Source organism: Anomaloglossus baeobatrachus, chromosome 8, assembly GCF_048569485.1.
Source record: "Anomaloglossus baeobatrachus isolate aAnoBae1 chromosome 8, aAnoBae1.hap1, whole genome shotgun sequence".
Classification (NCBI taxonomy): domain Eukaryota; kingdom Metazoa; phylum Chordata; class Amphibia; order Anura; family Aromobatidae; genus Anomaloglossus; species Anomaloglossus baeobatrachus.
In genome coordinates, this window is record NC_134360.1 from 90,255,509 (window position 1) to 90,278,436 (window position 22,928).

Genomic DNA, 22,928 nt, shown 5'->3' on the forward strand with positions numbered 1-22,928 from the left:
ATGTGAAATGGAGTGAGGCATTTTTTTATTTTTTGGGGGTCTTTCGCAAATTAAATTACAAAGTGTTTGAATTTGCAGGGATCTGCAAATTTTGAGGAAATTCGACTCAAAGTCTATCCCTGATGAGAAACCATTGGGCATCAAGGCTCAGAATCTGGAATCTGAACAGAGTCCAATGCCCCCATGACAGTCGATGAAGTTTGTGAAAAACTCTGTGTGACAGAATTAAAGCAAAATGCTATTAAGGTGCTGTTACTGCCTTATATCACAGATCAATCAATTCACAGTCACATTGACTGAGACTGCAGGTTTAGCACCTCCAAATATCACTTGAATCTTGATAAATTTGTTGACAGACTGAGATTTCCACTCCCATTTTCTATCTGCTTCAGCATTGCGGTGCTACAGCACAATGAGATGAGGCCCTTTTCTATCTCTATTTGCACCCTGACCTCCTATTCTTAAGGGTGCTTTACACGCTGCATAGCTAGCGATAGCTAACGATGTCGTGCGCGATAGCACCCGCCCCCGTCGTTCGTGCGACCTTTGGTGATCGCTGCCGTAGCGAACATTATCACTACGGCAGCGTCACACGCACATACCTTTTCAGCGACGTCGCTGTGACCGCCGAACAATCCTTCCTTCAACGGGGAGGTGCGTTCGGCGTCATAGCAACGTCACTGCGGCGTCACTAAGCGGCCGCCCAATAGCAGAGGTGGGGCGGAGATATGCGGGCGGAATATCCCGCCCACCTTCTTCCTTCCTCATTGCCGGTGGACGCAGGTAAGGGGATGTTCGTCGTTCCTGCGGTGTCACACATAGCGATGTGTTATGCCGCAGGAACGACGAACAACCAGTGGCATGCACCACCAACGATATTATGAAAAGGCACAACGTGTCAACTATCAACAATTTTTGACGGTTTTGCGATCGTTGATTTTCGCTCCTTGGTGTCACACGCTGCGATGTCGCTAACGGCGCCGGATGTGCGTCACTAACAACGTGACCCTGACGATATATCGTTAGCGATGTCGCTGCGTGTAAAGCACCCTTTACACTCTGAAAGCCTAAAATGGCTCTTCTTGAATGGGCCTCATCAATTATATTGGCTGTGATAGCCTCTTATGGCTATGCTATACTATTTGATGTGATAGCTGCAGGGAATTGTGGACATTTCTGTTGATACACCTCACTTTCTGGAGATGAGCAAACTTTCAAACCACTTTTCCCCAATCAATGTGCATTGCAAAAAAATTAAAGAACAATTTTCAAACAATCTAGAAATCTAAAAACTCAATTTGTTAGCTAATCATCAAAGCTGGTTAAAGAAGGTAAACAGAGCAAAGTTGCTTAGAGGAAGTGAACAGAGCAAAGGTTTTGTTGATACACCCTCTCTATCTAGAGATATGAGCATACGTTCAAGTTTTCAACAGTATGTGAAATGGAGTGAGACATTTTTTATTTTTTGGGGGTCTTTCGCAAATTAAATTACAAAGTGTTTGAATTTGCAGGGATCTGCAAATTTGAGGAAATTTGACTCAAAGTCTATCGCTGATGAATCCCTCTGCTCATGCTAGGATTTTTAGGTTCATGTGATATGAGTGTATATGGTAGGCTCTGACCTGACATTTCAATATATTGCTTTACTATGTTTGCAGCTGTACTCATGCACTGATGATGGTTGTGATGCTGTATTTCTGTGTTGATAGATCTGGTGATGTATTTATGTACTATTGATGGTTCTGGTACGGTATTCATGTACTGATGGAGTTTCTGGTGCGGTATGCATATACTGACGGTGATTGTGGTGATGTATTCCTGTGCTGATGGTGGTTCTTGTGATGTATTCATGTACTAACAATGATTATTTGCCTTATTCATGTACTGATGATGCTTCTGGTGCTGAATTCCTGTACTTATGATGTTCTGGTGCTGTATGCATGTACTGATGGTTATTCTAGTGTTATATTTATTTGCTGATGGTGATTTTGGTGCTTTATTCCTTTAATGGTAATGGTTCTAGTTATGTATTTACGTACCAGTAAAATTCTAGTACAATATACTGATGTTGGTTCTGCTGTGGTGTTCATGTACTGATGATAAATATAATGGTCTATTTATGAACTGATGATAGTTCTAATGCTGTACTCCTGTATTGTCGATGATTTTGTTGCTGTAGTCAGGTACTAATGATGGTTTTGATGCTATTTTCATATACTGATTATCGTCTGGGGCTGTGTTCATTTACTGGTGGTGGTTGTGGTGATATGTCAATGTACTGATTGTAGTTCTGCTGATGTATTCATGTACTGGTGGTGATTCTGACCCTAAACACATCTAGCAATCCATAACTTGTCAGATTATGTGCTACATGTCTATGTTAATAAAGCATTGTGCAGTCTGAAATATTAAGGATTCTTACATGTGTATTTATGCTGGCAGAATTACCTTTGTATTTAAAGGTCCCTGTAACTGCAATTTTGGCTATCCTGTGAAGCTTAGTTATGGACAGAGCCTCATAGGAAACTTTGATATCTCAGATGCCTCCCTGATAGTATTGGGTGTGATCAGATGGGTGTGATTGCAGACTTTTCTCCCAAGTCAGACATTCCTTTTAATTTAGTATATAGTAAAGGGTCACTTTATTTGTGTACCATTAGTATATGACAAAAATTCCTGTTTTCACAAACACACTATACAATCTGTCAGTCGTATATACAGCCATGGTCAAAAGTGTTGGTACCCTTGAAATTGTTCCACAAAATGAAGTATTTCTCCTAGAAAATTATTGCAATTACACATTTTGTTAAACACATAGTTTTGGATTGGAAAAACAAAAAAAAACTGAGGAAAAAAAGACAAATTGGACAAAATTTCACACAAATTCCCCAAAATGGTCTGGACAAAATTATTGGCACCCACAACTTAACCTTTGGAATAAATAAAAGCAATCAATCACTTCTCATACCAATCAACAAGCTTCTTACACCTCTCATCTAGAATTTTAGACCACTCTGCTTTTGAAAACTGCTGCAAGTCTCTCATATTTAAAGGCGCCTTCTTCCAACAGCAATTTTAAGATCTCCAACAGGTGTTCAATGGGATCTAGATTCACTGCGCTACTTCAGAACTCTCCAGCACTTTGTTTCCATCCATTTGTAGGGGCTTCTTGAAGTATGTTTTTAGTCATAGTCCTGCTGGAAGACCCATGATCTAACATGCAAACCGTGCTTTCTGACACTGGGCACTACATTGCGACCCAAAATTATTTGGTAATCTTCAGATTTCATGATGCCTTGAACATATTCAACTCACCCAGTGCCAGAGGCAGCAAAACAACCCCAATACATCTTTGAAACTCCACCGTACTTTATTGTAGGTCCTGCGTTCTATTCTTTTGTAGGCCTCATCTGTTTTTTGTAAACAGAAGAATGATATGGTTTACCAAAAAGCTCTATCTTGGTCTCATCCGTCCACAAGACACTTTCCCAGAAGGATGTTGGCTTACTCACATTCATTTTGGCAAACTGCAGTCTAGTTTTTTTATATCTCTATGTCAGCAGTGGGATCCTCCTGTGTCTCCTATCATAGTGTTCACCTCATTCAAATGTCGACAGATAGTTTGCGCTGACAGTGATACACCCTGATCTTGCAACATAGCTTGAACTTGTTTGGAATTTGGTTTGGGCTGCAAATCCATCATACAGACTTTCTTGCATTGCAACCTTTTATCAATTTTCTTTGCCGTCCATGTCCAGGGAGGTTAGCTAAGTTGGCATGGATTGTAAACTTCTTGATTATGTTGCACACCATGGACAAAGCAAGATCAAGAACTCTGGAGATGGACTTGAAACCTTGAGATATTTTTCAACAATTTTGGTTCCCAAATTCTTAGACAGTTCTCGTCTTTCTCTTCTCCATGTTTAGTGTATCACAGGCAGACAAACAATGCAAAGAATAAGTAAACTTCTCCCCTTTTTATCCGGTTTCAGGTGTGATTTTCATATTGCCCACACCTGTTACTTGACACAGGTGAGTTTGAACGAGCATCACATACTTGAAACAAAGTTGTTTACAGACAATTTGGAAAAGTGCCAACAATTTTGTCCAGGCCATTTTTGAGGTTGTGTGTACAATTATGTCCAATTTACTTTTTTCTCAGTTTTTTTTTGTGTTGTTCAAATATACATAAAGGAAATAAAAATGTGTATTGTAAAACGTGTAATTACAACAATTTTCTTGGAGAAATACTTCATTTTCTGGAACAATTTCAAGGGTGTGTCAACACATTTGGCCATGATTGTAGGTATTAAATGTTTCCTTATACAAATAATGTATTTCTTTTTTAGATTCTAAATGAAATTCCTTTTCTAACCCACATCCCATGGCTTATTGACCCAGTGATGCAACCACAGTATGAACTGATCGCATTCCTGAAGAAAATTATTTTAGAGCATCAGAAAACTTGGGATCCAAACTACACCCGTGATTTTATTGATGCCTACCTAGTGGAGATGGAAAAGGTAGGAGTATTTTTATAATTGTTAGGGCTCGCTCACATGAGCATTTATCTAGGATAAGTGTTATAAGATGTTTTATTGGATAGCACTTGGACCTATGTTATACTAAGGGGTAGTGCCAATTAGCATATTTATTTTTTCTTGCCGATTTGGCATGAGAAAAAATGCACAGCATGGAAATGCAAATGAGATGGCACACATCACTCAAGTTTATGGGTGCAGGTAAAACATTGGACAGCAGTCAGATGACATCCAAGTGCAGTTCGATTTCCGCGGACTCAGAATAGAGAAGATCGAGAATGTTAGTTCTTTTTCTGCTCCTGACAGTGTGCTATTATTCTCTCATTTGAGAAAATCAGATCACGCTATTTTGACACTGATCAAACTCCGATCAGAGTCTGATCAGAGTATCATTAGCATAATTGTTTAGCAACCTTAAGCTGGTGTCACACACAGCGACAACGATGTCGCTGCTACGTCACCATTTTCTGTGACGTTGCAGCGACGTCCCGTCGCTGTCGCTGTGTGTGACATCCAGCAACGACCTGGCCCCTGCTGTGAGGTCGCCGGTCGTTGCTGAATGTCCAGCTTCATTTTTTGGTCGTCACTCTCCCGCTGTGACACACACATCGCTGTGTGTGACAGCGAGAGAGCGACGAAATGAAGCGAGCAGGAGCCGGCATCTGGCAGCTGCGGTAAGCTGTAACCAGCGTAAACATCGGGTAACCAAGGGAAGACCTTTCCCTGGTTACCCGATGTTTACGCTGGTTACCAGCCTCCGCCGCTCTTGCTGCCAGCGCCGGCTCCTGCACTGTGACATGTGGCTGCAGTACGCATCGGGTAATTAACCCGATGTATACTGTAGCAAGGAGAGCAAGGAGCCAGCGCTAAGCAGTGCGCGCGGCTCCCTGCTCTCTGAACTGTGACATGTAGCTGCAGCACACATCGGGTTAATTAACCCGATGTGTACTGTAGGAGAGCAAGGAGCCAGCGCTAAGCGCGGCTCCCTGCTCTCTGAACATGTAGCACAGCGACGTTATGATCGCTGCTTCTGCTGTGTTTGACAGCTAAGCAGCGATCATAACAGCGACTTACAAGGTCGCTGTTACGTCACCGAAAATGGTGACGTAACAGCGACGTCGTTGTCGCTGTCGTTTAGTGTGAACCCAGCTTTAGACTTAACTTGGATCTTGTCAGAGGCTTTCGGATTCAAATGTAGATAAAAGACCCCAAAGATGAGGGAAACCTGACGAGTTCCACTACTGGCTATAGGGATCATTGGGCTCTGCTAGCATATGAGGTGTCAATTTTATACAGTTACTAGCTGTAGTACCCAGCATTGCCTGGGATAGTAACTAAGTCTCTCTCTTCTACTCTTCCAATCTCATTCTCTCCCATTTTCTCATTCTCCCACTCTCCCTCTCTCCTACAATTCGTCTCTCACACTCTCTCGCCCTCTCGCCCTCTCGCCCACTTCCCCACTCTCTCTCTCTCTCCCTCTTTCCCACTCTCCCTCTTTCCCACTCCCTCTCTCACCAACAAAATCATATTACCTGACACATAAGCTGTCTTATGCTAAGAATGTCCTTCGTTGTGTATAGCAACCAATCAGAGCACCTGTTAACCCCTTCAGCCCCGGGGCACTTTCCGTTTTTGCTCCCCTTCTTCCGAGAGCCGTAACTTTTTTATTTTTCCGTCAATCTTGCCATATGAGGGCTTGTTTGCGGGACAAGTTGTACTTTTAAATGAAACCATAAGTTTTACCATATGGTGTACTGGAAAACAGCAAAAAAATTCCAAATGCGGAAAAATTGCAAAAAAAGTGTGATGGCACAATAGTGTTTGGGATATTTTATTCACAGTGTTCACTATATGGTAAAACTGATGTGTAGGTATGATGCCTGAGGTCGGTGCGAGTTTGTAGACACCAAACATGTATAGGTGTACTTGTATATAAGGGGTTAAAAAAAATTCACAAGTTTGTCCAATAAAAGTGGCGCACGTTTTGCGCCATTTTCCAAAACACGTAGCGTTCTTATTTTTTGGGATCTATGGCTCAGTGATGGCTTATTTTTTGCGTCTCGAGTTGTCGTTTCTAATGGTACCATTTTTGCGTAGATGCTACGTTTTGATCGCCTGTTTATTGCATTTTGCGTAAAACTTGCGGCAACCAAAAAACGTAATTTTGGCGTTTGGAATTTTTTTGCCCCTACGCCGTTTACCAATCAGATTAATTGATTTTATATTTTGATCGGGCATTTCTGAAAGCGGCGATACCAAATATGTGTATATTTATTTATTTTTTAACCCTTTAATTTTCAATGGGGGAAAAGGGGGGTGATTTGAACTTTTAGGTTTTTTGTTTTTTTTTAAACTTTTTTTTAACTTTTTTTTTTATTTTACTAGTCCCCCTAGGGGGCTATAGTGATCAGCAATCCGATCGCTCTTATCTATCTGCTGATCACAGCTATACAGCTGTAAACAGCAGATTCAGTCACTTTCTGTTTCTCTCTGCTCGTGTCGCGGGCGGGGAGGAGGGTGTCAGCACACTACGCTCACCCCTTCTGCTCGGGTCCGGCGGCTGCTGCTCAGTGGTGGCTCGAGCTGTGGGCCGGATCCCGGGGGTTCTCGAGCGGCACTCCTCGCCCGTGAGTGAAAGGGGGTTGTTGGGTGTGGGAATAGTTTATTGTCCGTGACGCCACCCACGGTTGTGGTGATTTCACCACCGCTGCTCAATATGGGGGTCCCGGGGATGGTGATGCGGAGCAGCCAGGTGTTGTGTTGCCCCTTCGTGGGTAGGGGTTGGTGATCCCGGGGCCCGGTGATGAGATGGGGGATGCAGGGCCTGGTGGGCGCAGGGACGCGGGGGCAGCGCTGTGCATTGCGGCACTGTGGTACTCACTCAGCCTGAGACGTTGACACAGTTTTACGGTAAACCACACGGCTGGAAAGACGGTTCCCACGGACGGCTGCACTTGCTCTCCCAGTAGGTGACGGTGATGTCCCTCTGACCTGCACCTGATGTTTCTAAGTTGGTAGCGATGGGTCCCCACCGGTAACCCGCTCCCCGGCTTCAAGCTGGACCGGAGGAGCTCTACTTTGCCCGCAGACGCTGGCCCTGAGGAACTGGTGCCTTGGCGGTGGCGGTGTTCCTCCTTAATGGTTGGACTGTTGCCTTCAATCGGGACTTGGTTGTTGGGGGATCTACGTCCCCTTCACTGACGGATTCGGCAAATTATGGCGACTCCTAGCCTTGCCGGGGTCCGAGAGGCCCCTGCCCTGGTGCTGACTGTCCTTTGCACGCTGCTCCAGACCGCCGGGTCACTACCCGTCCGCGGTCCTTCCAGGAACTCCCGAACAGTCACCCCTCTGGACAGTCACCGTCGTTGCTGACCTTGCTGACCCTGTTCTGCACACAGATGGACTACTTCAGACTTTCTTTCTGTCACCACTCTTGCTTTCCTCCTTTACCACTTTACTTCCTTCACTTCTACTGGTTTACTCCTCACTCAAGCCCTGCCTGGGCTAAACTTCCACTCCTTCCACTTCCTCCTCCAAACTCTCTCTTAGCTGTTTACTCAAGCTCTCCCTGAGCTCTAACTGCCTGGTTCTTCCCGCCTCCAGAGCTGTGAACTCCTCGGTGGGTGGAGCCAACTGCCTGGCCCACCCCCTGGTGTGCACATCAGCCTCTGGAGGAAGGCAACAAGGATTTCTGGTTAGCTTTGGTGTTCCTAACTGGGATGTAGGGTGTGGTGGTGTAATGACCTGTGACCCCTGGCTTGCCCAGGGCGTCACATTCCCCCTTAGCAAAATGCAGACCGTCCGCGGGCTGCCCGTCCAACACCGGTTTTATTTTTCTGCAAAAGATAACATGGTAAAACAATAACATATATACATTTTTACTGAATCTTCCCTTAACGGGAGGCACATTACTTTAACATTGCAAACGGTTTACGGTTACGGTTTCCGCTCTCTCCCACCCAAGCAACCTGGCCCTGATGCTGCCCCTAAAGCCCAAGCAGCACCCCTTGACCCACAGTCCAGCACACGGTACCCGAGCGGGATCTGTCCTTCCCCTCCAGAGGGTAGCCACCGGTTCCTTTGGTGGCTGGGCCCCAGCCTGCTCTGCTGAGGGCCCTCCCTCCAACCTGCCTCTCCGGAGGCGGCATTGCGGAAAACGGTAACGGTAAACAACTTATTTACAAGCCACTAACGTTTGTGGTTGCCCTGCAAGTTCACGGGCTTGTCCATGAGTAGTTCCTCATGCAAAACTTTTAAACGGTCCCAACTGGGACAACGGTGCCGGCTCCGGCCGGTTGCAAATCACAAAGATAATCAGGTAAAGTACTCGGTATCATCATTTTTCATCATTTTCTGCAAACTTTTCAAACTTTTAAACAACAATTCACACAATGGTGGTCCCAACGGGGACTGGACAACGGTGCTCCGCTGCCCTACTCCAGGCCTTCAGCTCCATCCGAGGGAGGGGGTGCCGGACTCACTCGGCTTTCCTGGCTGCCCCTCAGTTTCACATCCAGGGCAAACCACCCCCTCTCTCCGCAGTGTCGGGTATACTGGACGATGTCTCCCGGCATTAGGTTGCGGCCGGGATGCTCCTCAGGCAGGTGGGCATTCACATCCCGCCGGGCTACAAACACCTCGGCCTCCAGGCCCGGCTCATAGATGAACCCGTAGCCCCGGCGGACATCAAACCGCCTCACCTGCCCCTCGTACAGCAGTCCCCGGACACAGAACGTGGCCTGGCGGAGATTCACCTTCTCCCGGATAGCTTGAGCCACCAACTCGGCCTTCTTCCGTTCCCTCTCAGCGATCTCCAGGCCCAGCGGTACCGGTTCCCTATCCCAATACGGCGCTGCCGCGAGCGCCGGCGCACGGGTCGGGCCCCGCGGGACATTCTGAACGTTGCCCACTGTCAGGAATCTGGGCGGCGTGTCCCGCGGTGTCTTGGCCTTGGGCGCTGCCTTACAGCAACAACCCGGCGCTACCTCAGCCGAGGTGTGGGGGATGGGCATAGGGGCTTTCCGCTGCTGGGCCTTCGGCTCGGAGCGGGTCATCGGCTCCGGCTCGGGGGACTTCTCAGGGGATGCCTCCGGCTTGGACCGGGCCCCGCAGCCGCGATGACCGGCCCTTCCAGGGCATCGGGACGTGGGTCACTCACCCTCCCTTTCTCCGCCTCCTCCTCGCGTCTCCGCACGGTGGCTATAACATCCGCCATGTCGGCCTCCCACTCCTCCATGAGGAGCTGCATCTTCACCTGCAGCCGTTGGTAGAGCTGCGCGGTCCGGATCTCCACCCACGCCGCGGTTCCAGGTGCGGGGGCTACGGTGTCGCGGGACGGCATCCACATGGTTACTTCTTCTTTTCTTCCAGGAACGGTATGATTGCAGAGTCCTGGCGTCCCTGGTTTTATAGCTGCATCTACATGCAGCCAGCCGCCATCGCGTCCCCCTTAGCTCTTTCCGGCCCCTCCTCTCTCGGGGCGGGGTTTTGGCCTTCGCGCCTCTGCTACTCGAGAAGACGCTCGAGCGGGAACTTTTCGCGCCAAAGATGGCGACTTCTGAAATTTTTCAGCCGGATACCTCCGGCGGTAACAAGGCGCACCTCTACCAAACGGCAGAGCAGTAAGATCCTGTTCGTGACGCCAAGTTGTCGCGGGCGGGGAGGAGGGTGTCAGCACACTACGCTCACCCCTTCTGCTCGGGTCCGGCGGCTGCTGCTCAGTGGTGGCTCGAGCTGTGGGCCGGATCCCGGGGGTTCTTGAGCGGCACTCCTCGCCCGTGAGTGAAAGGGGGTTGTTGGGTGTGGGAATAGTTTATTGTCCGTGACGCCACCCACGGTTGTGGTGATTTCACCACCGCTGCTCAATATGGGGGTCCCGGGGATGGTGATGCGGAGCAGCCAGGTGTTGTGTTGCCCCTCCGTGGGTAGGGGTTGGTGATCCCGGGGCCCGGTGATGAGATGGGGGATGCAGGGCCTGGTGGGCGCAGGGACGCGGGGGCAGCGCTGTGCCTTGCGGCACTGTGGTACTCACTCAGCCTGAGACGTTGACACAGTTTTACGGTAAACCACACGGCTGGAAAGACGGTTCCCACGGACGGCTGCACTTGCTCTCCCAGTAGGTGACGGTGATGTCCCTCTGACCTGCACCTGATGTTTCTAAGTTGGTAGCGATGGGTCCCCACCGGTAACCCGCTCCCCGGCTTCAAGCTGGACCGGAGGAGCTCTACTTTGCCCGCAGACGCTGGCCCTGAGGAACTGGTGCCTTGGCGGTGGCGGTGTTCCTCCTTAATGGTTGGACTGTTGCCTTCAATCGGGACTTGGTTGTTGGGGGATCTACGTCCCCTTCACTGACGGATTCGGCAAATTATGGCGACTCCTAGCCTTGCCGGGGTCCGAGAGGCCCCTGCCCTGGTGCTGACTGTCCTTTGCACGCTGCTCCAGACCGCCGGGTCACTACCCGTCCGCGGTCCTTCCAGGAACTCCCGAACAGTCACCCCTCTGGACAGTCACCGTCGTTGCTGACCTTGCTGACCCTGTCCTGCACACAGCTGGACTACTTCAGGCTTTCTTTCTGTCACCACTCTTGCTTTCCTCCTTTACCACTTTACTTCCTTCACTTCTACTGGTTTACTCCTCACTCAAGCCCTGCCTGGGCTAAACTTCCACTCCTTCCACGTCCTCCTCCAAACTCTCTCTTAGCTGTTTACTCAAGCTCTCCCTGAGCTCTAACTGCCTGGTTCTTCCCGCCTCCAGAGCTGTGAACTCCTCGGTGGGTGGAGCCAACCGCCTGGCCCACCCCCTGGTGTGCACATCAGCCTCTGGAGGAAGGCAACAAGGATTTCTGGTTAGCTTTGGTGTTCCTAACTGGGATGTAGGGTGTGGTGGTGTAATGACCTGTGACCCCTGGCTTGCCCAGGGCGTCACATTCCCCCTCAGCAAAATGCAGACCGTCCGCGGGCTGCCCGTCCAACACCGGTTTTATTTTTCTGCAAAAGATAACATGGTAAAACAATAACATATATACATTTTTACTGAATCTTCCCTTAACGGGAGGCACATTACTTTAACGTTGCAAACGGTTTACGGTTACGGTTTCCGCTCTCTCCCACCCAAGCAACCTGGCCCTGATGCTGCCCCTAAAGCCCAAGCAGCACCCCTTGACCCACAGTCCAGCACACGGTACCCGAGCGGGATCTGTCCTTCCCCTCCAGAGGGTAGCCACCGGTTCCTTTGGTGGCTGGGCCCCAGCCTGCTCTGCTGAGGGCCCTCTGTCCAACCTGCCTCTCCGGAGGCGGCATTGCGGAAAACGGTAACGGTAAACAACTTATTTACAAGCCACTAACGTTTGTGGTTGCCCTGCAAGTTCACGGGCTTGTCCATGAGTAGTTCCTCATGCAAAACTTTTAAACGGTCCCAACTGGGACAACGGTGCCGGCTCCGGCCGGTTGCAAATCACAAAGATAATCAGGTAAAGTACTCGGTATCATCATTTTTCATCATTTTCTGCAAACTTTTCAAACTTTTAAACAACAATTCACACAATGGTGGTCCCAACGGGGACTGGACAACGGTGCTCCGCTGCCCTACTCCAGGCCTTCAGCTCCATCCGAGGGAGGAGGTGCCGGACTCACTCGGCTTTCCTGGCTGCCCCTCAGTTTCACATCCAGGGCAAACCACCCCCTCTCTCCGCAGTGTCGGGTATACTGGACGATGTCTCCCGGCATTAGGTTGCGGCCGGGATGCTCCTCAGGCAGGTGGGCATTCACATCCCGCCGGGCTACAAACACCTCGGCCTCCAGGCCCGGCTCGTAGATGAACCCGTAGCCCCGGCGGACATCAAACCGCCTCACCTGCCCCTCGTACAGCGGTCCCCGGACACAGAACGTGGCCTGGCGGAGATTCACCTTCTCCCGGATAGCTTGAGCCACCAACTCGGCCTTCTTCCGTTCCCTCTCAGCGATCTCCAGGCCCAGCGGTACCGGTTCCCTATCCCAATACGGCGCTGCCGCGAGCGCCGGCGCACGGGTCGGGCCCCGCGGGACATTCTGAACGTTGCCCACTGTCAGGAATCTGGGCGGCGTGTCCCGCGGTGTCTTGGCCTTGGGCGCTGCCTTACAGCAACAACCCGGCGCTACCTCAGCCGAGGTGTGGGGGATGGGCATAGGGGCTTTCCGCTGCTGGGCCTTCGGCTCGGAGCGGGTCATCGGCTCCGGCTCGGGGGACTTCTCAGGGGATGCCTCCGGCTTGGACCGGGCCCCGCAGCCGCGATGACCGGCCCTTCCAGGGCATCGGGACGTGGGTCACTCACCCTCCCTTTCTCCGCCTCCTCCTCGCGTCTCCGCACGGTGGCTATAACATCCGCCATGTCGGCCTCCCACTCCTCCATGAGGAGCTGCATCTTCACCTGCAGCCGTTGGTAGAGCTGCGCGGTCCAGATCTCCACCCACGCCGCGGTTCCAGGTGCGGGGGCTACGGTGTCGCGGGACGGCATCCACATGGTTACTTCTTCTTTTCTTCCAGGAACGGTATGATTGCAGAGTCCTGGCGTCCCTGCTTTTATAGCTGCATCTACATGCAGCCAGCCGCCATCGCGTCCCCCTTAGCTCTTTCCGGCCCCTCCTCTCTCGGGGCGGGGTTTTGGCCTTCGCGCCTCTGCTACTCGAGAAGACGCTCGAGCGGGAACTTTTCGCGCCAAAGATGGCGACTTCTGAAATTTTTCAGCCGGATACCTCCGGCGGTAACAAGGCGCACCTCTACCAAACGGCAGAGCAGTAAGATCCTGTTCGTGACGCCAAGTTGTCGCGGGCGGGGCGGAGGGTGTCAGCACACTATGCTCACCCCTTCTGCTCGGGTCCGGCGGCTGCTGCTCAGTGGTGGCTCGAGCTGTGGGCCGGATCCCGGGGGTTCTTGAGCGGCACTCCTCGCCCGTGAGTGAAAGGGGGTTGTTGGGTGTGGGAATAGTTTATTGTCCGTGACGCCACCCACGGTTGTGGTGATTTCACCACCGCTGCTCAATATGGGGGTCCCGGGGATGGTGATGCGGAGCAGCCAGGTGTTGTGTTGCCCCTCCGTGGGTAGGGGTTGGTGATCCCGGGGCCCGGTGATGAGATGGGGGATGCAGGGCCTGGTGGGCGCAGGGACGCGGGGGCAGCGCTGTGCCTTGCGGCACTGTGGTACTCACTCAGCCTGAGACGTTGACACAGTTTTATGGTAAACCACACGGCTGGAAAGACGGTTCCCACGGACGGCTGCACTTGCTCTCCCAGTAGGTGACGGTGATGTCCCTCTGACCTGCACCTGATGTTTCTAAGTTGGTAGCGATGGGTCCCCACCGGTAACCCGCTCCCCGGCTTCAAGCTGGACCGGAGGAGCTCTACTTTGCCCGCAGACGCTGGCCCTGAGGAACTGGTGCCTTGGCGGTGGCGGTGTTCCTCCTTAATGGTTGGACTGTTGCCTTCAATCGGGACTTGGTTGTTGGGGGATCTACGTCCCCTTCACTGACGGATTCGGCAAATTATGGCGACTCCTAGCCTTGCCGGGGTCCGAGAGGCCCTTGCCCTGGTGCTGACTGTCCTTTGCACGCTGCTCCAGACCGCCGGGTCACTACCCGTCCGCGGTCCTTCCAGGAACTCCCGAACAGTCACCCCTCTGGACAGTCACCGTCGTTGCTGACCTTGCTGACCCTGTCCTGCACACAGCTGGACTACTTCAGGCTTTCTTTCTGTCACCACTCTTGCTTTCCTCCTTTACCACTTTACTTCCTTCACTTCTACTGGTTTACTCCTCACTCAAGCCCTGCCTGGGCTAAACTTCCACTCCTTCCACTTCCTCCTCCAAACTCTCTCTTAGCTGTTTACTCAAGCTCTCCCTGAGCTCTAACTGCCTGGTTCTTCCCGCCTCCAGAGCTGTGAACTCCTCGGTGGGTGGAGCCAACCGCCTGGCCCACCCCCTGGTGTGCACATCAGCCTCTGGAGGAAGGCAACAAGGATTTCTGGTTAGCTTTGGTGTTCCTAACTGGGATGTAGGGTGTGGTGGTGTAATGACCTGTGACCCCTGGCTTGCCCAGGGCGTCACATTCGCGGCCGAGGAAAAACGAAAGTGAAACTTCATAGCTGCAGGCATCATCACATGACCCTGTGCTACGATGGCAACCACCGATAGTCACGTGATCATGCACGTGACTTCCGGTGGGGGCGGCGGTAAGTAAAAAACATGGCCGCGCGCATATAGATCTTGCTGCCAGACTTTGGCAGCAAGATTTAAGGGGTTAATGGCCACAGGTGGAAGCGATTCCAACCGTGGATAGCAGGCACACATGTCAGCTGTTGAAAACAGCTGATATGTGTGCCGACCGCCGCCGCCTGCCCACGGCAGGGGGCGGGGCTTAACGGGACACGCTCCATGACGGATATATCCGTCCATGGTCGTGAAGGGGTTAATGACCTGTAGAATAATAGATGCAGAGCTGTGATTGGTTGCTATAGGCCACCTGATAAATATCCAGGCTAACTGTCAAAACAAAACCCAAGATGGAAATAATATGGACGTATACCCTGCTGTAACTAAATAAAAGCATAGTGCATATAAATGATCATAGGGGACTTAGTAAACTTTATTTGTGATAAAAAAAAAGCATAAAGCCATCCCACAGCGACAAGAGGTACCCAAATCAGGACCTCTCACACTCTAGAATTAGAACCTCAACATGTGTCAAAACAGACCTCAATCTGGACAAGGGCAGAATGTGACTGGGTGCGGACTGGACACACAACCATGGGAAGCACTAGATGAAATACCCAGCTCACTAAGACGGGGGCCACACCCTATTTGTACTAGGTACAAAAAAAACTACGAAAAAAAAACTGAGCAGGAGCATGAGTTGGTGTGCATGCAGCTTGTAAGCGCATGTTCACATTTTGCCATAAGACAAAGAAAACTTAGGCTACATGCGCACGCTGCTTTTTTTCCTGCTTTTTTGCTGCTTTTTGGCTGCAGTTTTGTTGTCAGAACTTTCTGACATTGGACTTCCCAGCAAAGTCTATGAGAAGTCAGATTTGTCATGCGCACGTTGCAGTTTATTTGTCAGCATTTTATTTGTCAAAGGTTTGTGACAAATAAAATGCAGCATGTTCATTCTTCCTGCGTTTTTGTCAACATTTGTCACAAAAACGCAGCAAAAACGCAGGGTGTGAAAAACGCACCAAAAACGCACCTAAAATTACATGCGTTTTTTGTGACATTTCCAGGCTCTCTCTGACAAGGTGCAGTTTTGGCTGCAGTTTGTGAACACAAAAAGATGCAGCGTGTAAGATGAAAATAAAATCAACGTATATGTTGCTGTAACTACCGTATTTTTCGGACTATAAGGCTTCACGCGCACGCTGCTTTTTTTGCTGCTTTTTTGGCTGCAGTTTTGTTGTCAGAACTTTCTGACATCTGACTTCCCGGCAAAGTCTATGAGAAGTCAGATTTGCTATGCGCACGTTGCAGTTTATTTGTCAGCATTTTATTTGTCAAAGGTTTGTGACAAAAAAAAATGCAGCATGTTCATTCTTCCTGCGTTTTTGTCATAATTTTTGCGTTTTGTCACATTTGTCATAAAAATGCAGCAAAAACGCATGGTGTGAAAAACGCACTGAAAACGCAGCAAATATGCACCTACAATTACAAGCATTTTTTGTGACATTTCCAGGCTCTCTCTGACAAGGTGCAGTTTTGGCTGCATTTTGGCTGCAGTTTTGGCTGCTGTTTGTGAACACAAAAAGATGCAGCGTGCACATGTAGCCCAAGACGCACCCTGGTTTTAGAGGAGGAAAATAAAATTTTAAGCAAAAAATGTGGTCATGACACTTATGGGGCGAGGATCTGTTGCTGACACTGTTATGGGGGTAATGTCCCCAAATTCTCTACTAAGGTACCCCATCCTGGTAATGATCCTCCTGCCTTGTATATACAGTATATGTCCCTCATCCTGGTATAGCCCACATCCTGCTATATACCGTCATCTTGGCATATGGCCGCATACTGCTATATATCGTCATCCTGGCATATGGCCGCATCCTGCTATAAACCCCATCCTGGCATATGGCCCCATCCTGCTATATACCCCATCCTGGCATATGGCCCCATCCTGCTATATACCCCCATCTTGCTACAGTTAGGTCCAGAAATATTTGGACAGTGACACAAGTTTTGTTATTTTAGCTGTTTACAAAAACATGTTCAGAAATGCAATTATATATATAATATGGGCTGAAAGTGCACACTCCCAGCTGCAATATGAGAGTTTTCACATCCAAATTGGAGAAAGGGTTTAGGAATCATAGCTCTGTAATGCATAGCCTCCTCTTTTTCAAGGGACCAAAAGTAATTGGACAAGGGACTCTAAGGGCTGCAATTAACTCTGAAGGCGTCTCCCTCGTTAACCTGTAATCAATGAAGTAGTTAAAAGGTCTGGGGTTGATTACAGGTGTGTGGTTTTGCATTTGGAAGCTGTTGCTGTGACCAGACAACATGCGGTCTAAGGAACTCTCAATTGAGGTGAAGCAGAACATCCTGAGGCTGAAAAAAAAGAAAAAATCCATCAGAGAGATAGCAGACATGCTTGGAGTAGCAAAATGAACAGTCGGGTACATTCTGAGAAAAAAGGAATTGACTGGTGAGCTTGGGAACTCAAAAAGGCCTGGGCGTCCACGGATGACAACTGTGGTGGATGATCGCCCCATACTTTCTTTGGTGAAGAAGAACCCGTTCACAACATCAACTGAAGTCCAGAACACTCTCAGTGAAGTAGGTGTATCTGTCTCTAAGTCAACAGTAAAGAGAAGACTCCATGAAAGTAAATACAAAGGGTTCACATCTAGATGCAAACCATTCATCAATTCCAAAAATAGACAGGCCAGAGTTAAATTTGCTGAAAAACACCTCATGAAGCCAGCTCAGTTCTGGAAAAGTATTCTATGGACAGATGAGACAAAGATCAACCTGTACCAGAATGATGGGAAGAAAAAAGTTTGGAGAAGAAAGGGAACGGCACATGATCCAAGGCACACCACATCCTCTGTAAAACATGGTGGAGGCAACGTGATGGCATGGGCATGCATGGCTTTCAATGGCACTGGGTCACTTGTGTTTATTGATGACATAACAGCAGACAAGAGTAGCCGGATGAATTCAGAAGTGTACCGGGATATACTTTCAGCCCAGATTCAGCCAAATGCCGCAAAGTTGATCGGACGGCGCTTCATAGTACAGATGGACAATGACCCCAAGCATACAGCCAAAGCTACCCAGGAGTTCATGAGTGCAAAAAAGTGGAACATTCTGCAATGGCCAAGTCAATCACCAGATCTTAACCCAATTGAGCATGCATTTCAATTGCTCAAATCCAGACTTAAGACGGAAAGACCCACAAACAAGCAAGACCTGAAGGCTGCGGCTGTAAAGGCCTGGCAAAGCAGTAAGAAGGAGGAAACCCAGCGTTTGGTGATGTCCATGGGTTCCAGACTTAAGGCAGTGATTGCCTCCAAAGGATTCGCAACAAAATATTGAAAAAAAAATATTTTGTTTGGGTTTGGTTTATTTGTCCAATTACTTTTGACCTCCTAAAATGTGGAGTGTTTGTAAAGAAATGTGTACAATTCCTACAATTTCTATCAGATATTTTTGTTCAAACCTTCAAATTAAACGTTACAATCTGCACTTGAATTCTGTTGTAGAGGTTTCATTTCAAATCCAATGTGGTGGCATGCAGAGCCCAACTCGCGAAAATATTGTCACTGTCCAAATATTTCTGGACCTAACTGTATATACCCCCATCCTGCTCATAATATACCCCCACCCTGCTATATACCTTCATCCTGCTATATACACCCATCCTGCTCATATACACCCATCCTGCTCATATACCCTCATCCTGCTCACATACCCCCATCCTGCTTATAATATACCCCTATCCTGCTCATATTATACCCCCATCCTGCTATATGCCCTCATCCTGATATATACCCCCATCCTGCTATATACCCACATCCTGCTATATGTCCCGCATCCCGTGGCAGTGCATTCCCAGTGCATTCTGGGAAAAGGAGAAGAGTCGCCGTAAGCTGATTGATTGCTGGGACTTGCCGGGTCTTGCTGTTTGAGGACATCGCAAAACAGTCGCCTATTATACGCTACATCAGCAATATGGAAGAGAAGAAAATCCACATGGTCACCTGCAACACATGCTACATGTTTACGGATCTGCCGCACAAAAAATCCAACTTCACCTGTCAAAAGTGAAAACTTGTTGCCCTCTTAGAGGAAAGGTGCAGGGACTGGAAGAAAGAATAGCAACTTTGAAGTTAATTAAAGAACATGAGGACTTCTTCGACGAGGCAGAAGCAACCATTCAGGATATGGAAAGTGAGAAAAGCTTCAGAACACATACTGAGGTTGAAAAGTGGACACTTGTGACCAAAAGAAGCCAGCGTATCAAGTGGTCGTCACCACCCACACAGCTTAGCAACCAATATGAAGCCCTCATGCTGGAGAACGAAAATGGCACAGCTCAGGATGATACCATATCTACAGGAGAAGACACAGTATCATCAAAAGAAGTTACTTTGTCAACAAAAGCAGAAACAAAAGACACTCAAAAACACTCAGGAGCAACAAGCACTGCGTCCAGAAAGAAGGAACGGAACGTACAGGTTGTTTTCTCATCAATCCTCCCAGTCGATGGCCATGGTGTCAGAAGATGGAATAGGATACTAGATTTGAACAACTTGCTATGACGATGGTGCAGGCAGCAAGGATTTGGCTTCTTGGACCATGGAGTGAATTACCTCTACTATGGACTTCTCGCAAGAGACGGGATACACCTCACAAAACCTGGGAAACACACGTTCGCCAGAAGGCTTGCCACACTCATCAGGAGGGCTTTAAACTAGAAGAAGAGGGGATGGGAGAAAAAACAGCAGACAAGAACATGTAGCAGAAGGACAAACTAATCAAGGATACTAGATGCCGTAAAGAGGACCCAAGACAGGGTACTAAGACGGAAGCTAAGAAAAGGGGAGCAAAACTTCTTTCCTGCATGCTGACCAATGCAAGAAGCCTGACCAATAAGATGGAGGAACTGGAGCTGGTAATGTATGAGGAAAAATACGACATAGTAGGAATAACTGAGACATGGTTAGATGACAGTTATTACTGGGCGGCTAACCTGCAAGGATATGAATTGTTTAGGAGGGATCGTAAAAAAAGGAAAGGGGGTGGAGTCTGTCTATATATAAAGTCCAGTTTAAAGCCCAGACTAAGAGAAGATATTCAAGAGGGAAATGAAGAGGTGGAGTCTCTATGTGTGGAGATACAAGGAGGGAAAACTAATAAAATCCTCATAGGGGTTTGTTATAAGCCACCAAATATAACAGAAACTACTGAAAATGTATTATTGAAACAAATAGACAAAGCAGCAAATCACAATGAGGTGATTATTATGGGGGACTTCAACTACCCCGATATAGACTGGGAAACTGAAACCTGCGTATCTCAGAAAGGAAACCGGCTTCTGTCAGTAACTAAGGATAATTATCTGTCCCAACTTGTGCCGGGCCCAACTAGAGGGGCAGCCCTTCTCGACTTAATTTTAAGCAACAGGCCAGATAGAATAACAGACGTACGAGTGGATGGGCACCTAGGGAACAGTGACCACAATATAATACAATTCCACTTGTCCTTCAGTAAGGTGCCTTGGAGGGGGGTTACAAAAACGCTGAATTTCAGGAAAGCAAAGTTTGATCAGCTTAGAGAAGACCTTCGCCAAATTTATTGGGACAATGTCCTCAAAAATGGGAGCACAGAAAATAAGTGGGAAATTTTTAAATCGGTATTAAACACCCACTGCGAGCGAGCCATACCATACAGAAATAAAAGGGCTAGGAACAGGAGAAAACCAATGTGGCTAAATAAGGATGTAAAAGGGGCAATGAATAATAAGAAAAAGGCATTTAAAAAGCTAAAACAAGAAGGCAGCGAAGAAGCATTAAAAATATATAGAGAAAAAAATAAAATGTGTAAAAAACAAATACATTTAGCAAAAGTAGAAACTGAGAGACACATTGCTAAGGAAAGCAAAACAAAGCCCAAACTATTCTTTAATTATATAAATAGAAAAAAGATTAAAATTGATGGTGTTGGCCCTTTAAAGAACAACGAGGGTAAAATCATAGAAAGCGATGTGGGAAAAGCAAATGTTTTAAATACTTTTTTCTCAACTGTGTTCACACAGGAAAAGGATATGCCAGGGGAAATGCAGAGTGATAATGTAAACGCTTCATTAAGTATGACCTGCCTAACCCAGGAAGAAGTGCAGAACCGACTTAGTAACATTAAAATTGACAAATCACCAGGCCCTGATGGCATTCACCCTCGGGTATTAAGGGAGTTAAGTAATGTGATAGACAGGCCTCTATTCCTTATATTTAAAGACTCTATAGAAACTGGGTCTGTTCCACTGGATTGGCGGCTAGCAAATGTGGTACCAATATTCAAAAAATTGTGTAAAAGGGAACCTGGAAACTATAGGCCGGTAAGCTTAACATCTGTTGTGGGTAAAATGTTTGAAGGGTTTTTAAGGGATACTATTATGAAATGTCTCAATGTTAATAATTGTTTAACTCCATATCAACATGGATTTATGAAGGATCGCTCCTGTCAAACTAACCTGATCAGCTTCTATGAGGGTGTAAGCTCTCACAAGGACTGAGCAGAATCATTGGATGTCATTTATCTCGACTTTGGTAAAGCATTTGACACTGTCCCACATAAAAGACTGCTAAGCAAAATGAGAAAGCTTGGGCTCGGGGAAAATGTGTGTAGATGGGTAGGTAGCTGGCTTAGTTTTAGAAAACAAAGAGTGATTATTAATGGCGCATACTCAGATTGGGCCAGGGTTACTAGTGGGGTGCCACAGGGGTCTGTATTGGGCCCCCTACTATTTAATATATTTATTAATGATCTGGTGGATGGTTTACAGAGTGCAGATGATACAAAACTATGTAAGGTAGTTAACACAAAGGAGGACAGTTTGCAACTACAGATGGATTTGAGTAAATTGGACAATTGGGCTGAAAAATGGCAAATGAGGTTTAACACAGATAAGTGTAAGGTTATGCACATGGGAAGGAGAAACAGATGCTACGATTACTTACTAAATGAGAAACTGCTGGGGAAATCAGACATGGAAAAAGACTTAGGCATCTTAGTCAATAAGAAGCTAAATTGGAGTGCCCAGTATCAGGCAGCAGCCACCAAAGCAAATAGGGTGATGGGATGCATTAGCAGAGGTCTGGGGGCACGAGATGAAAACATCATTCTCCCTCTGTACAAATCACTCGTCAGACCACACTTGGAGTATTGTGTGCAATTTTGGGCGCCGGTGCTCAAGAAGACATTACTGAACTTGAAAGGGTTCAGAGGCAGGCTACTAAAATAATAAATGGAGTGGGTGCATTACAATACACGGAAAGGTTATCAAAATTAGGTGTATTTACTCTAGAAAAGAGAAGACTTAGGGGAGACCTTATAAACATGTACAAATATATCAGAGGGCCATATAGAGATCTCTCCCATGATCTGTTTGTACCAAGGACTGTGACAAGAACAAGAGGGCATTCTCTTCGATTGGAGGAAAGAAAATTCCTACATCAGCATAGAAGAGGGTTCTTCACAGTAAGAGCAGTGAGGCTCTGGAACTCTCTTCCTGAGGAAGTGGTGATGGGCAACTCACTGAATGAATTTAAGAGAGGAATGGATGCTTTTCTTGATAGCAAAAGTATAGAAGGTTATAAATAGCATAATCTTACAGGTAGATAGAAGAGCGACCAAGATTATTAGAGGAATGGGTGGGCTGCAACACCAAGACAGGTTATTAAACTTGGGGGTATTTAGTTTGGAAAAACAAAGGCTTAGGGGGGATCTAATCACAATGTATAAACATATGAGGGGACAGTACAGAGACCTTTCCAAAGATCTCTTTACACCTAGGCCTGCGACTGGAACACGGGGGCATCCGCTACGTCTTGAGGAAAGAAGGTTTAATCACAATCACAGACGAGGATTCTTTACTGTACGAGCAGTGAGACTGTGGAGCTCTCTGCCGTATGATATTGTAATGAGTGATTCACTACTAACATTTAAGCAGAGCCTGGATGCCTTTCTTGAAAAATATAATATTACCAGTTATGTATATTAGATTTTATGACAGGGTGTTGATCCAGGGAACTAGTCTGATTGTCGTATGTGGCGTCAGGAAGGAATTTTTTTCCCCATTGGAGCTTATTTGACACATTGGGGTTTTTTTGCCTTCCTCTGGATCAACATGTTAGGCTACGGGTTGAACTA

The 22,928-nt window shown here is 47.8% G+C and overlaps 1 protein-coding gene across 1 annotated transcript in view; it reads left to right on the forward strand.

Annotated features, from left to right (window-relative positions):
• The window catches only part of LOC142249264 (cytochrome P450 2D15-like), a 145,374-nt gene that overhangs the window by 79,318 nt on the left and 43,128 nt on the right, over window positions 1–22,928 (forward strand). The window contains exon 4 of the mRNA XM_075320888.1: window positions 4,350–4,523. Within this exon, the coding sequence (XP_075177003.1) occupies window positions 4,350–4,523 (174 nt within the window). The remainder of the gene's footprint in view (window positions 1–4,349; window positions 4,524–22,928) is intronic.